This window comes from Phycodurus eques, chromosome 9 (genome assembly GCF_024500275.1).
Source record: "Phycodurus eques isolate BA_2022a chromosome 9, UOR_Pequ_1.1, whole genome shotgun sequence".
Lineage (NCBI taxonomy): Eukaryota > Metazoa > Chordata > Actinopteri > Syngnathiformes > Syngnathidae > Phycodurus > Phycodurus eques.
The window spans coordinates 4,442,398-4,459,858 of record NC_084533.1 but is presented as its reverse complement, the minus strand read 5'-3'; the positions used below and the strand labels follow the sequence as shown (position 1 = coordinate 4,459,858).

Below are 17,461 nucleotides of genomic sequence, written 5' to 3'. Positions count from 1 at the left end.
CCATCTTTTCGGTTCACTCCAACCAGTAAGTCTGGACACTCTCTGAATTCACCGCACTGCTCGGTTATTGGTGCAATCGGCGTCACATGTTTTTCAGGCACCAAGTAGTTACGCAGCGTCTCCATTTCTCCCATACGTGCTGTTAAAAGCGGTGACGTTGCCCAGAGTTTGCCGTTTTGTAAGTGGATTTTTGTCCCAATGGTTTTCTGTGTTGCCACACAGATAATCATTAGGCTCTTCCACAAGACACGTATTATTTTTAAAAAGAAAATTAAGTGCCTATTTCTTTTTTAAACGTGAGGCTAATTGTTTACGGTAAGTGGTCTCGAGTTGCTGTCAAATATTGGTCTCATTCAATTGTTTTAGATTTTTGTTTTAGCGTGTCAATTAACTCGTACTGGAAGTACTTCCGTGTTGGTTGCGATGACGTGTCAATAATGTTTGTTCATACCTAGCACAACACAAAGGCATCTTATCTATATAATTGCATGGTCCATCCATCCATTTTCTGTACCGCTTATCCTCACTAGTGTCGCGGGCGTGCTGGAGCCTATCCCAGCTATCTTCGGGCGAGAGGCGGGGTACACCCTGAACTGGTCGCAAATCGCAGGGCACAACCATTCGCACTCACATTCACACCTACGGGCAATTTGGAGTCTTCAATCATAGTGAGTGACATACATGTTATTTCCTCTTAAGCCTGCTTAGACTTTTGACAAATTCACAAAAATAGATTACCAATAAAATCAGTTTTTTTTTGAATGATGTTGAGCAACGTTTAACGTGAATTACAGACTACTAACAAAAAGGTTGTAATAACAATGTGTGTAAGTACTTTAAAATAAATGTTTAATGACTAATTGTTGGGGAGTATAATTATATGTAACGAGATGATGTAATTTAATTACAAAATTTCTGTAGTTGTAATCCATAACATAACTGGGAGATAATTTGGTCATTCATTCGTTTTCTGTACTGCTTTTCCTCACTCGGGTCATGGGCGTGCTGGTGCCTATCCCAACTATCTTCGGGCGAGAACACCCTGAACTGGTTGCCAGCCAATCGCAGGGCACATAAAACAAACAACCATTCACACCTACGGGCAATTTAGAGTCTTCAATTAACCTAACATGCATGTTTTTGGAATATGGGAGGAAACAGGAGTACCCGGAGAAAATCCACGCAGGCACGGGGAAAACATGCAAACTCCACCCAGGCGAGGCTGGATTTGAACCCGTGGTCCTCAGAACTGTGAGGCTGATGTGCTTAACAGTTGTCCACCGTGCCGCCACTGGCAGATAATGTATAATTAAATTACAGTTGCTTTTGAGGGTGATGATTACAATTTTAGTTACATGAAGTTGAGTTGGAAATAGCGCAAAAGCTCACATTTTTTGTCATATCACTTCCTCCTTCTAAAGCCAACGCTTGTGATTGGCTCTCTCTGGTAATGTGCCATTCTGCCACTTTCTCAAACATTACATCCATCCATCCATCCATTTTCTGAGCCGCTTCTCCTCACTAAGGTCGCGGACGCGCTGGAGCCTATCCCAGCTATCATCGGGCAGGAGGCGAGGTACACTCTGAACTGGTTGCCAGCCATTCGCAGGGCACATACAAACAAACAACCATTCGCACTCACAGTCACACCTATGGGCAATTTAGAGTCTCCAATTAATGCATGTTTTTTTTGGGGGGATGTGGGAGGAAACCGGAGTGCCCGGAGAAAACCCACGCAGGCACGGGGAGAACATGCAAACTCCACACAGGCGGGGCCGGGGATTGAAGCCTCAGAACTGTGAGGCTGACGCTCTAACCAGTTGGCCACCGTGCTCCCGTAGTCTCTCAAAATATGCTAAAAACACACATATACACATTTGACCAGTCTTCCACAACAGTGCAATGTTAAATAAGGGCAATTAAAAAGTGCACAGTTGAGTTAAAAGGTTATAAATGATTGGACATTGAAAATTAGTTGCAGAGATTTATTGATTTATTTATTTTTACTTTTTGAACATTGTCTTTTGAACAGTTTCATGTTTATAATTTTTGACACTTTTTTTTTTATAGAACATTCACTTTTCTGGGTTGTCACATAAAACAGTATTGTTTAAATTGTGCACATTTGTCATATAGGTCAACATGATACACTATTAGACACACATACCATACAGTAAAATACTTTAAAATAATTATACAAAAATTAGCTACAGTTTCCACTGCATCGTTGGATTTTGGTTGATATCACACAGAGAGTGACTGTACTTTGGAACAGAAGCTGTGTGGCTCCAGGCATGCATTGCACCATGTAATATTGCACTGTTACTGTAATAAAGATATGAATTCTTAATGTTAATGAATGATCATGATTAACGTAATATGAATGTGTGTTTATGTTACCCATACTTCGTTGAATCTGTGTCTTATTCAACTCTTGCATTACATTTATGTTGCACTTTGTTTTCTTGAAACCCTGACTGTGGGCTGTGCGCGATAGAGTGACATCCATGTCGGTACAGATTTACATTAAGTTAGTTGTTACTTGGTGAGTTGTTCAATACAAGTGTGAACTTCATTGTGGTTGTTCACGTTGGCCTACTTCTTCTGCAAGACAAAAAAGCTACCGTTTTTATTGTGGCAGTGTGTGTGGCGACAGAGTGTTGCCAGTAAATCACTGGAAAAAAGATATGGAATGTCTAACACTGTATGTTGGTTTTCTGCATGCTGTACATGTAAAATGCCACAAACACATGATCTATTATGTATTTACATTTCATCGTGTTTTGTTATCAGTTTATTATTTGTATAAAGACAAAATGTGTGGTTAATTTCAAAATAATCTATGGTTTTTAATCTACTTTTTAGAGGACACAACCAAGGGTCCTCTTGATGCATTCATTCAAAATTAAGAAAATCAATCAGAATATAATCAAATGTATTAGTTATATTACTTTCAGAAAGTACTGTAATTGATATAGTTACTCTACCATTACATTTTCAGCAGGGTAACTTTTCATTGTAACCAACTACATTTCCAAAGTACTATTCCCAGCACTGTATGTACCCGTGGCTTGTATTGCCTTGCTTATTACTCATCATATTGTGTACTTACTGCAGTGTTTTCTTTTGACTGTATGTATGTAACGAATTTATCAATAAAGCTTGTATAGTAAAAACTAATTACTTCCTCCTTTTCTGATGCACCAGCATGGTCTCCTTTCTCATCCCCTCAAATCTATTGGTCGCATATCGGTGATATCATCCAATCAGAGTCAATCTAATTAGTTTGTTTTTGGTTGTTGCATGCAATTGCCACCGTCTTCTTGATTGGATTTTTAATTTCAATGAAACTGCATAACATGACCTTTATATACATGGTCATTTTCATATAATTCTATTAATAACAGTAAAGAAACTCGTAAACAAATGTTATTTGTCCATCCATCCATTTTCTGAGCCGCTTCTCCTCACTAGGGTCGCGGGCGTGCTGGAGCCCATCCCAGCTGTCATCGGGCAGGCGGCGGGGTACACCCTGAACTGGTTGCCAGCCAATCGCAGAGCACATAGAAACAAACAACCATTCGCACTCACAGTCATGCCTACGGGCAATTTAGAGTCTCCAATTAATGCATGTTTTTGGATGAATTATTATAATTTTGTGTGTGTGTGTGTAAATGTCTTCCATGCCGAAACAGCCATGCCTAAAGTCCTATTTTAGGTTATTGGTGATTGAAAAATTGAGCTTATGAAAGTAAAGACAATCAGGTAATAAATTCACAAATTTCATGGCTGTCCAATGCAACTGTGATCTGAACAACAACATTTCTTAAACATATGGGTAAAATCATAAATAATGATAATGACTTAAATTTTGTCACAACTTTGTTGCAAGAACTCATGGCAAGACCAAATGTTGGTGGTCAACTAAAATACACTTCTTGCATAAACGTAAAGATGAAAGTGCATCATGGTAAAGATAAACAGCTTTATAGCAAATGTGCATTGCACAATTTACATGTTTCCCTTCAAACTCTGCTGATACAAGTGCATAAATGATTTTAACTACTCATTAAACCCATTACACCCTTGTCTTCATAAATTCATAATAATGATCAAAACTTGCAATTGTTCTGACACTTTCATGAATTCATACATACCTCAGAAATAACACCATCTATTTTGCTGTCTGCTATTATGTGAATGCAAAATGGCTGACACATCCTGGCACTTCAGATCACAGATCCCTCTGGTGTCTTCTTCTTCTTCTTCTTTTCCTTTCGGCTTGTCCCGTTAGGGGTCGCCACAGCGCGTCATCCTTTTCCATGTAAGCCTATCTCCTGCATCCTCCTCTCGAACACCAACTGCCATCATGTCTTCCCTCACGACATCCATCAACTTTCTCTTTGGTCTTCCTCGAGCTCTCTTGCCTGGCAGCTCCATCCTCATCATCCTTCTTCCAATATACTCACTATTTCTCCTCTGGACGTGTCCAAACCATTGAAGTCTGCGCTCTCTAACTTTGTCTCCAAAACATCGAACCTTGGCTGTCCCTCTGATGAGCTCATTTCTAATTTTATCCAACCTGGTCACTCCAAGAGCGAACCTCAACATCTTCATTTCCGCCACCTCCAGCTCTGCTTCCTGTTGTCTCTTCAGTGCCACTGTCTCTAATCCGTACATCATGGCTGGCCTCACTACTGTTTTATAAACTTTGCCCTTCATCCTAGCAGAGACTCTTCTGTCACATAACACACCTGACACCTTCCTCCACCCGTTCCAACCTGCTTTGACCCGTTTCTTCACTTCCTGACCACACTCACCATTGCTCTGGACGGTTGACCCCAAGTATTTAAAGTCCTCCACCCTTGCTATCGCTTCTCCCTGTAGCCTCATTCTTCCCCCACCAGCCCTCTCATTCATGCACATATATTCTGTTTTACTTCGGCTAATCTTCATTCCTCTTCTTTCCAGTGCATGCCTCCATCTCTCTAACTGTTCCTCCAGCTGCTCCCTGCTTTCACTGCAGATCACAATGTCATCTGCAAACATCATGGTCCACGGGGATTCCAGTCTAACCTCATCTGTCAGCCTATCCATCACCACTGCAAAAAGGAAGGGGCTCAGGGCTGATCCCTGATGCAGTCCCACGTCCACCTTAAATTCTTCTGTCACACCTACAGCACACCTCACCGCTGTTCTGCTGCCCTCGTACATGTCCTGTATTATTCTAACATACTTCTCTGCCACTCCAGACTTCCGCATGCAGTACCACAGTTCTTCTCTGGGTACTCTGTCATAGGCTTTCTCTAGATCTACAAAGACACAATGTAGCTCCTTCTGACCTTCTCTGTACTTTTCCATCAACATCCTCAAGGCAAATAATGCATCTGTGGTACTCTTTCTAGGCATGAAACCATACTGTTGCTCGCAAATACTCACTTCTGTCCTGAGTCTATCCTCCACTACTCTTTCCCATAACTTCATTGTGTGGCTCATCAACTTTATTCCTCTATAGTTGCCACAGCTCTGCACATCACCTTTGTTCTTAAAAATGGGCACCAGTACACTTTTCCTCCATTCCTCAGGCATCTTCTCACGCACTAGAATTCTATTGAACAAGCTGGTCAAAAACTTCACAGCCACCTCTCCTAGATGCTTCCATACCTCCACAGGAATGTCATCAGGACCAACTGCCTTTCCATTTTTCATCCTCTTTAATGCCTTTCTAACTTCCCCCTTACTAATCATTGCCACTTCTTGGTCCACCACACTTAACTCTTCTACTCTCCCTTCTCTATCATTTTCCTCATTCATCAACTCCTCGAAGTATTCTTTCCATCTAGCAAGCACACTGCTGGCACCAGTCAACATATTTCCATCTCTATCCTTAATCACCCTAACCTGCTGCACATCCTTCCCATCTCTGTCCCTCTGTCTGGCCAGCCTGTATAGATCCTTTTCTCCTTCTTTAGTGTCCAACCTGCCATACATGTCATCATATGCCTCTTGTTTTGCCTTTGCCACCTCTACCTTTGCCCTGTGTCGCATCTCAATGTATTCCTTTCGCCTCTCCTCGGTCCTCTCAGTGTCCCACTTCTTCTTAGCTAACCTCTTTCCTTGTATGATTTCCTGTACTGTGAGGTTCCACCACCAAGTCTCCTTCTCTCCTTTCCTGCCAGAAGATACACCAAGTACTCTCCTGCCTGCTTCTCTGATCACCTTGGCTGCAGTGGTCCAGTCTTCTGGAAGCTCCTGCCGTCCACCGAGAGCCTGTATCACCTCTTCCCGAAAAGCTGCACAACACTCGTCCTGTCTCAGCTTCCACCACATGGTTCTCTTCTCTGCCTTTGTCTTCCTAATTTTCCTCCCCACCACCAGAGTCATCTTACACACCACCATCCTATGCTGTCTAGCCACACTCTCCCCTACCACTACCTTACAGTTGGTAACCTCTTTCAGATTACATCGTCTGCACAAGATGTAATCCACCTGTGTGCTTCTACCTCCGCTCTTATAGGTCACCCTATGTTCGTGCCTCTTCTGGAAAAAAGTGTTCACTACAGCCATTTGCATCCTTGTTGCAAAGTCTACCACCATCTGTCCCTCCAAGTTCCTTTCCTGGATGCCGTATTTACCCATCACTTCTTCATCACCCCTATTACCTTCACCAACATGTCCATTACAATCTGCACCAATTACGACTCTCTCTCTGACTGGGATGCTAAGAACTACATCATCTAGCTCCTTCCAGAATTTCTCTTTCACCTCTAGGTCACATCCTACCTGTGGGGCATAGCCACTAATCACATTACACATAACACCCTCAATTACAAATTTCAGCCTCATCACTCGATCTGATACTCTTTTCACCTCCAAGACATTCTTAGCCAACTCTTCTTTTAAAATAACCCCGACTCCATTTCTCTTCCCATCGACACCATGGTAAAATAATTTAAACCCTGCCCCTAAACTTCTAGCCTTACTGCCTTTCCACCTGGTCTCCTGGACACACAATATATCAACCTTTCTCCTCATCATCATGTCAACCAACTCCCGAGATTTTCCTGTCATAGTCCCAACATTCAAAGTCCCCACATTCAGTTCTAGGCTCTGTGTTTTCCTCTTCTCTTTCTGCCGAAGAACCCGCTTTCCACCTCCTCTTCTTCTTTGACTTCGACCCACAGTAGCTGAATTTCCAACGGCGCCCCGCAGGTTGACGGCGCCGGTGGCGGACGTTGTTAACCCGGGCCACGACCGATCCGGTATGGAATTCTTTGGATGAACGCTCATATTTGTTTGGCAAGGTTTTAAGCCGGATGCCCTTCCTGACGCAACCCTCTGCATTTATCCGGGCTTGGGACCGGCCTACAGTTTGCACTGACTTGTGCCACCCATAGGGCTGCATTACAGATCCCTCTGGTGTATTGCAACAAAATCAACCAATAATTGATTCATAAAATCAGATATTCTTAAATTCTATGACCTGGTTCATTCAGTTTAAGTAAATAATAAGATGCTTCCCAACTGTATTCAGACTTCAGAGGCTCTTCAAATGCAGAGTCAGTCATTATGATGAGAGGAACATCTATGTTTATGAAAACTAAATAAATAAATAAATGTGAAACAGATGTACAGTGGGTACGGAAGGTATTCAGACCACCTTAAATTTTTCACTCTTTGTTATATTGCAGCTCTTTGCTAAAATAATTTAAGTTCATTTTTTCCTCATTAATGTACACACAGCAGCCCATATTGACAGAAAAACGGAATTGTTGATATTTTTTCAGATTTGTTAAGAAAGAAAAACTGAAATATCACACAGACATAAGTATTCAGACCCTGTGCTCAGTATTTAGTAGAAGCACCCTTTTGAGCTAATACAACCATGAATCTTTCTGGGAATGATGCAACAAGTTTTTCACACCTGGATTTGGGGATCCTCTCCAGTTTTGTCAGGTTGGATGGTGAACGTTGGTGTACAGCCATCTTCACGTCTCTCCAGAGATGCTCAATTGGGTCTAAGTCAGGGCTATGGCTGGGCCATTCAAGAACAGTCACGGAGTTGTTCTGAAGCCACACCGTTATTTTAGCTGTGTGCTTAGTTAGGGTCATTGTGTTGTTGGAAGGTGGACCTTCAGCCCAGTCTGAGGTCCTGAGCCCTATGGAGAGGTTTTTTGTCCTGTATCCCTGTACTTGGCCGCATTCATCTTTCCTTCGATTGCAACCAGTCGCACTGTCCCTGCAGCTGAAAAACACCACCACACCATGATGCTGCCACCACCAAGTTTCACTGTTGGGAATGTATTGGCCATGTGATGAGCAGTGCGTGGTTTTCTCCACACATACCGCTTAGAATTAAGGCCAAAAAGTTCTATCTTGGTCTCATCAGACCACATAATCTTATTTCTCACCATCTTGGAGTCCTCCAGGTGTTTTTTAGCAAGCTCCATGCGGGCTTTCATATGTCTTGCACTGCGGGGAGGCTTCCGTCGGGCCACTCTGCCATAAAGCCCCGACTGGTGGAGAGCTGCAGTGATGGTTGACTTTCTAGAACTTTCTCCCATCTCCTGACTGCATCTCTGGAGCTCAGCCACAGTGATCTTTGGGTTCTTCTTTACCTCTCTCACTAAGGCTCTTCTCCCCTGATTGCTCAGTTTGGCCGGACGGCCAGCTCTAGGAAGGGTTCTGGTCGTCCCAAACGTCTTCCATTTAAGAATTATGGAGTCCACTGTGCTCTTATGAACCTTAAGTGCAGCCAAAATGTTTTTCTAACCTTGGCCAGATCTGTGCCTTGCCACAACTCTTCAGACAGTTCTTTTGACCTCATGATTCTCATTTGCTCTGACATGCACTGTGAGGTATAAGGTCTTATATAGACAGGTGTGTGGCTTTCCAAATCAATTCCAATCAGTATAATCAAACACAGCTGGACTCCAGTGAAGGTGAAGAACCATCTCAAGGATGATTAGAAGTTAAAAAAAGTTAAATATGAGTGTCACAGCAAATGGTCTGAATACTTATGGCTGTGATAATTCAGTTTTTCTTTTTCAATCAACTTTTTTAAATGAACGGATTTTAGCAAATTGCTGCAATATAACATTCATGCCATCCATTTTCTGAGCCGCTTGTCCTCACTAGGGTCGCGGGCGTGCTGGAGCCTATCGCAGCTATCATCAGGCAGGAGGCGGGGTACAGTAGCAGGGCACATACAAACAAACAACCATTCGCACTCACATTCACACCTCCGGACAATTTTTAGAGTCGTCAATTAAGCTACCATGCATGTTTTTGGGATGTGGGAGGAAACCAGAGTGCCCAGAGAAAACCCACACAGGCACGGGGGAGAACAGGTAAACACAGGCGGGGCCGGAGATTGAACCCCGGTCCTCAGAACTGTGAGGCAGACGCTCTAACCGCCTGCAATATAACAAAGAGTGAAAAGTTAAAGGGGGTCTGAATACTTTCCGTACCCACTATCTCAGTTCAAGGAATTAATCTGTGGAACAATTTTGATTGTCAATTGAAACTGTGTAACTCAAACATTTTCAAAAGTACTGGATGTATAAACGCAAGGTTATAAATAACTATAAAGCAGTGGTATAAGTCCTTTCATTGTCAGTATAATGATTGCAAAATTATGGATATAACCATGTGTTTATGTCTATGGATGTGTGCTGGTTTATACATGCAAGTATATGTACTACATATGCAAGTCTAAATAAGTGCACTTGTATGTACAGTATATAATAATATCAGTGGGCATATATATGGATGTATGTTTGCATGGATAAATCTATGTATGAACTTCAATGTTGCTTAAACCAAGACCAGTTTAAGCTACAACTTACCTTTTAGTTTGTTTGTTTCATTCTCTCATATTTTCTTTTGCACTGTTGTGACTCGTTGATGTTATGTTAAAAGGGTAGACAATATAAATAAACCTTACAATATAAGCCTTGGCGTCAGTGGAATTTATGGTAATGACAGCTTGACTGACATAGAAGAACCATTTGTAAAAGAACCCCCGTAAAAAAAGGAACTCTGAAGACACTACAATGCTTTTGTGTTAGTTTACATGGAAAAGCAGTCGGAGAAAAATCGTATATTAAAAATGTAATTAGGATCTTCAGAAAATATGTTGCAAAATCATGAAATTTCATTTGGGACACATAACGACAAAGACATTTTGGCATTACAAGTGTCAAAATATTACTTTAAGAACATGTTTTTCCTTACCTTTTTAATGATAGCAACTACCAATAATTCAAATACCCGTATCAGTAAAATGTATAGATTTTCAAAAGGAATTTCAGTGGGCCATGTATTTACCTTGATTGATCAAATTATATGAAAATGACCCTTTAGCGCTGTATAGTATGTAATTACGTACAAGGGGGGAGGGGCGTGATGGGTCCCAAGTGATCCAGATCCAGGAAATGACAACCGTCCACTCCACAGTCGCATGGGAAGTTAAGTTGGGCTTGCTCTCGATCAGCCAGTGATACGATCATCTCTGATATGCTCACGCGATGACTGAACAGCAATACAATCGTGCGATGGATAGCAATAAAACAGGTATGTCATCCAAATAATGCAAACGTGACACCGGTGAGCCAAGCTGCTTTTGCTTGTGTGTACAATTTGAGCTGTGGGTATGCTAACTCGTAAGCTAGCTTTGACAAAGACCAAGGTTGATTTTGATAGACAGATAACTTGAATTACCCTGACAGTTATTGAAAACAGGGACATTCTCCGTTTACTTTTGTTCCCCGCGTTATAACTGGATCTTTAAATGCTGTGTGCGTCTAATGTAGTGTCCTTTGTCGGTTCAGCTAGCAAGACTTGATGTTTGAGGCACACCTCAGCTATGCTTGAACATGTGTTTACGTTTGGTTTCGGTATCCCACTTCATCCGTCATCCGTAAAACATTGGCGAAACGGCTCCACACCTCCGTCAAGCTGCTATTGTGTGCTGTTTACATATATTTGCAGAAACTATACGTTTATGTCGATTTGAGACAGATCGCAGAACTTATTCCTGAGACTATTTAGACATTATTACAACAATGTAGCAACGTAAAAGAAGCACAGTTTTAAACCAGCTCCATATAAAATGTGTTGTTGCTGTGACTTGGTGATATTTGAACTCAACAAAGGGAGCCAACCCCATTCCATGACTTGAAATACGCCCTAAAAGTATTGTGAAGATAATGAAAAGACGGACAAATTAGCAGAATCATGTGTGCAGACAAAATGAAGATGTAAACAACAATGAGAGAATCTTCAACTCAACAGTAGTTTCTAACTAACTAAATATTGCTTTGGTATTTATTTTTGATCAGGAAAATACGAAGGAATGTTTTTTCCCCACCCATATAATAATGAATATTTTATGATTAGTATTTTTTTTAACCATCAGTTAAACAAATTATTGGAATATGAACACGATAACATGAAACTCTGCTGGACAGGGAACTCTTGTGTGAATTGCCAACATAAGATGTACAATACAGTATTACTGTATTGAATGAGTTCACCAAATTGCTAATGACAATCTGTTCTCATTCTCCTTACCCGGATAAATAAAGGTGAAGAAACGTACTGTATATGTTTTTAGAGGTTCTTCTTTTTATGATTTTAATCCCTCACCAGTGTTAATATTTTTTCCTTGAAAGGGCCTTTGCAAAGAGAACATTGCCAATTGAACTGTAAATGCTTCCGTGTTAATCCTTGTGGCAACAAAAACAATATACACTGTATGGATGTAAATATTGGACACCAGGCGTTACACCTAGGAACTGGAAATGTGCAGTCGATCTCTCTTTAGCATTTATAACTCGCGTCAGTATCAATCCATGCGTTGTAACAGGGCCACTCTTGTTGTGCATTTTGTGAAACTGTTTTACCGTAATTAATAACTTTTTGAAATGTTATTTAATAGGGAAAAAACAAGTGTACTTTTGTCTCTGTGTCACGTTTTATTGTTCTGTGATTTGGTAATTAGAACTTGGAGTGATGCCTGAAAAATAATCTCCAGGCTGTGGAAGGGAGGAAATTTGATGCCTTTGAGACTTACCAGTAACACTGAAGCAATGGGTCCAAGGAGAAAGGCCTCTAAACTCCAAACTTTGGGGGCCAGCAGCAGTGGAGGGGGCATTCCTTTGAGGCCCATTGAGCCGAAGGACTACATCAATGAACTGTCCCATGAAGTTCTCTGTCATATATTCAGGTAGGCTTCCTGGTCACTTACACTGTACAGTTATTGTCGTATTTTGTATATTCCTGACTGCTGCATTATAAAGGGCAGGGATAGACCGATTATCGACCTGGCTGATTATTGCCGCCGATATTCGTTTTTTTTACGCATATCTGCATCAGCCTTTTCTACAAATCAGACAGCCAATAAGGGATCAATTTAAAATGGGCAAATTACAGGGAACTATTTACTTCAAATTCAGTTATCTTTGTAAGAGATTCTGCTGACCCTGGCAACTCCCTGCACTTTTTGTTTTTGTTTGAACTTCAAACAGAAAGATTTCAGTTATATTGAAATTTTGGAAAACTTTATTTACTGTGGAAAACTTTATGGAACTGTTTATTTGTTTAAGTTTTCATTTAACTTTTTAAGACATGCTGCTGAGCCTGGACGTTCCCTACATTTTTTCTTAGAATTTTAAATCAAATCTCTATCATTTAAGATAAGAAAAAAACGTTAACTAAGTAGCTTTGGTCACCAATGTAAATCATATTAGAAAAAGTACACACAATAATATAGAAAATGGGATTTTGGAGGGTCATTTGGCAGCCATCTCGAAAAAAATGGCTGCCATCTTGGATTTTCAAGTGGTCCCACGGACAGAAAGTCTCTGGAGAGCAATTGTACCAACTTTCATGCTTGTGTCATAATTTGCACAATTCTCTTCAAATGTTGCTTTAATCCGCGCAACTAAAGTGTCGGAGTTTGTATTATCCAAAATTTTGGCAACAAGATTTTCCATTTTACTGCAAATAAATACAGTCCCCTCCAAAGGTATTTGAACGGCAACGGTTAATTCCTTTGTTTTTGTTGTCTACTGAAGACATTTGGGTTTCAGGTCAAAAGATGAATATGAGACAAAAGTTCTGAATTCCAGCTTTCATTTTATGGTATTTACATCTAGGTGTGTTAAACAACTCAGGGGAGAGCCCCTTTTTGTTTAAACCCACCTCACTTTTCAAGTGAGCAAAAGTATTGGAACAGAAATAATTAAATTAACTTAAAGTGAATAATATTTAATATTTGGTGGCATAACCCTTACTTACTAAAAGTGCATCGAGCCTGCGACCCATTGACCAAACTGTTGCATTCTTCATTTGAAATGCTTTTCTAGGCCTTTTTCTGCAGCCTCTTTCTGTAAATGTTTTTTTTCTGGGAGTTTCTCCCTTCAGTCTCCTCCCCAGGAGATAAAATGCCTGCTCTGTTGGGTTACGGTCCGGTGATTGACTTGGCCAGTCGAAGACCTTCCACTTTTCCCCCCTGATGAAGTCCTTTGTTGTGTTGGCAGTGTGTTTTGGGTCATTGTCTTGTTGCATGTTGAAGCTTGTCCCGATTCGTTTGGATGATTTTTCTGCAAATTGCCAGACAAAATGGTGTTGTAGAATTCATTCTGCTGCTACCATCATGAGTTACATCATCAATAAAGACTAGTGAACCCGTTCCAGCAGTAGCCATGCAAACCCAAGTCATGACATTTCCAACACCATGCTTCACAGATGAGCTTCTGTGTTTTGGATCATAAGCAGATCCTTTCTTTCTCCATACATTGGCCTTTACATCACTTTGTTAGAGGTTAATCTTGGACTCATCAGTCCATCAAACTTGGTTCCAAGACGTATGTCGCTCATCTCTGTACTTTGCAAAATATAATTTGGCCTTCCGATTCTTTTTGCTGATGAGTGGTTTGCATCTTGTGATACGGCCTCTATATTTCTTCTCTCGAAGTCTTCTTTGAAGAGTGGATTGTGATACCTTCACCCCTGCCCTGTTGGAGGTTGGTAAACCATTTTGTCTGGTAATTTAAAGAAAAACGCATCCAAACTAATTGGGAGAAGCTTCATCATGCAACAAGACAATGACTCAAAGTACGCTGCAAGCACAACGAAGGACTTCGTCAGGGGAAAAAGTGGTAGGTCTTCGACTGGCCAAGCCAATCACCAGAACTTAACCCAATAGAGCACGCATTTTACCTCCTGATGAGGAGACTGAAGGGAGAAACCCCCAGAAACAAACAAGAACTGAAAGAGGCTGCAGTAAAGGCCTGGAAAAGCATTTCAAATGCAACAGTATGGTGAAGTCAATGGGTCGCAGGCTTGATGCAGTTATTGCAAGTAAGGGTTATGTCACCAAATATTCAATGTTATTCACTTTAACTTAATTGACTTACGGCTGTTCCAATACTTTTGCTCACTTGAAAAGTGGGTGGGTACAAACAAAAGGTGCTCTGTCCTGAGTTGTTTAACACAGGGGAGTCAAATTCAAACTCAAATTCACGGTGGGCCAAAATAAAAAATTGGGACGTCGCGGGCAAAACTCAATATTTAATGAAAAATCACTGCGATGTGCATATTTCCCTTCTCTCCAGAAATGTAGTGTTAAAGTTTATCATATGACAACAAACTATATTTTGCTTAAGCACTGATTCTGAAATAAACAAACTTTAATATTATAAACACGAGAAATGAAATTTGCGATAAAAGACATCAGTGGTATTTGGTTGTTGTTTTGTATTTAAATAGATAACATGAATTCTTCTGTCTTCTTTTATCTATCTCCAACTACCTTTCTTTTTTATGTAAATATTTTTTAAAGGGTGGCATGGTGGACGACTGGTTAGAGCGTGCTACCTCACAGTCTGAGGACAGGGGTTCAATCCCTGGCCCCGCCTGTGTGTAGTTTGCATGTTCTCCCTGTACCTGCGTGGGTTTTCTCCGGGCACTCCGGTTTCCTCCCACATCCCAAAAAACATGCATGGTAGGTTAATTGAAGTCTCTAAATTTCCCCCAGGTGTGAATGTGAGTGTGTATGGTTGCTTGTTTATGTGTGCACTGCGATTTGCTGGCAACCAGTTCAGGGTGTACCCCGCCTCCTGCCCGATGATAGCTGGGATAGGCTTGAGCGCACTCCTGCAACCCCTGTGATGATAAGCGGCTCAGAAAATGGATGGATGGATCTTTTTTCAAAGGCCAACAACAAAGCAACCCCAAAAAATAAGAATATTCTTCAATAAAAATCCTAACTTCAAACTATTAACAGTCCCTGCCGAAATAGGCCATTAAAAAAAATTTCAAATATGTTATATTCTTTGTTACAGCCACGTTGCTCCGCACACGACAAACACTTTACTTTAGTGAACAAACAATCTGCCTCCCACCTGTCTTGGAAGTTAACCGTTTTCCATCTTCCGTTTGGCCTATTTTTGGGAAGTGGAAGTGTAAATTTGCTCGAGGAGACTGGTAGCATAGTTGCTAACATCTGCAACAGAAAGGGAAGGGGCTCTCGCTCATCTAGACTGATGGGCCAACACACTAGCAAAGTATTCTGGGATTTGCAATATTAGTGGCGCATGTGCTATATACTGGCCGGCCAGCTCTAATACACATTTGATATGGTCTTGTGGGCCAAATATAATTACATCGTGGGCCAAATTTGGCCCCCGGGCCCGAGTTTGACATGTATGGTTTAACACATCTCAATGTAAATACTATGAAATGAAAGATGGAATTCGGAACTTTTGGCTCATATGCATCTTTTGATTTGAAACCCAAATGTCTTCAGTATACAACAAAAACAAAGGAATTTACCTTGCTGTTTCAATACTTTTGGAGGGGATTGTATATCGCCTCTAATTATCGGTTATTTCCCTCCTTGACCACTAATAATGGGTATCGGCCCTGAAAAAAACATATCTAATATAGTGGCGCAAATAAGAGATACGGCTGCAGACATTTTCACTTACTTTTTTCTTGAGATAATTGACAAATGTGCCTGACAAGTCAAGATGCTCCTGTACTAGATCAATCCTAACAATGTACGCACATTCCATCCAGCCATCCATTTTCTGAGCCGCTTATCCCCACAAGGGGAGCGATGGAGCCTATCCCAGCCATCATCGGGCAGGAGGCGGGGTACACCCTGAACTGATTGCTAGCCAATCGCAGGGCGCACATAAACAAACAACCATTCGCACTCACTTTCACACCTAGGGGCAATTTAGAGACTTCAATTAACCTACCATGCATGATTTTGGGATGTGGGTGGAAACCGGAGTGCCCGGAGAAAACCCACGCAGGCACGGGGAGAACATGCAAACTCCACACAGGCGGGGCCATGGATTGAACCCCGGTCCTCAGAACTGTGAGGCAGATGCTCGAACCAGTCGGCTACCGTGCACATTATATTAAAAAAAACAGGCTTGAAATGTCAAACACCAAAGAATCCTATTTACTAATCCTCTTACAGAAGCCTGCAACCTTTAGAAACAACAGAAAAATGGAGGTGTAGACGAGCTTGTAGCATTTAACAAATGAAACTTAGTGAAAATCATTAATGATGGCTGATGAGCCTAATGATCAGCCGTTTTAGGTTTGGTTATGCAGTGTTTGTAATTGGGACCCTTCTCAAGCATTGCCATGAATTTGAAAGACATGCCTTATTTTCTAGGTACCTTCCAATGAAGGACATCATATGCATGGAGTGTCTGTCCAGAAAGCTCAGAGAAGCTGTCACCCTCTACTTACGAGTGATCAAAGTAGTGGATCTTTGTGCTGGTCACTGGTGGGAATATATGCCCTCAGGTAAGCCCCTCCAAGCGAAGTCATAAAAGGGATGTTCATTGGAATGGTAAAACTGACTGTTGAGATTTTTTAACAGCTATTGACAACAAAGATTCATCATTTGATTTCTATTATTTCTATTATCCAGTGGGTGGCTGAGGAAGAAGTACAGTGGGTACGGAAAGTATTTAGACCCCGTTAAATTGTTCACTCTTTGTTATATTGCAGCCATTTGCTAAACTCATTAAAGTTAATTTTTTTATCAATGTACACACAGCACCTCATATTGACAGTAAAAAAACGTAATTCTTGAAATTTTTGCAGATTTATTCATCCATCAATTTCTTCCGTTTATCCAAGGTTGGGTCGTGGGGGCAGTAGCATTAGCAGGGAAGTCCAGACTTCCCTCTCCCTCGCCACTTCATCCAGCTCTTCAGCGGGGATCCCGAGGCATTCTCGGGTCAGCCGGGAGACAGAGTCTCTCCAGCGTGTCCTGGGTCGTCCCTGGGGTCTCCTCCCGGTGGGACATACCTGGAACATCTCACCAGGGAGGCATCCATAAGGCATCCTAATCAGATGCCTGATCCACCTCATCTGGTTCCTCTCAATGTGGAGGAGCAGTGGCTCTACTCTGAGCCACTCGTGGACG

General features: G+C 41.5%; 1 protein-coding gene across 1 annotated transcript in view; it reads left to right on the top strand.

The window, feature by feature from the left end:
- Positions 1-10,439: 10,439 nt before the first annotated feature.
- The window catches only part of fbxo38 (F-box protein 38), a 68,856-nt gene continuing 61,834 nt past the window's right edge, over positions 10,440-17,461 (top strand). The window contains 3 exon segments of the mRNA XM_061685696.1: positions 10,440-10,575; positions 12,005-12,229; positions 16,700-16,833. Coding sequence (XP_061541680.1) covers positions 12,060-12,229; positions 16,700-16,833 — 304 coding nt within the window. The 5' untranslated portion in view covers positions 10,440-10,575; positions 12,005-12,059.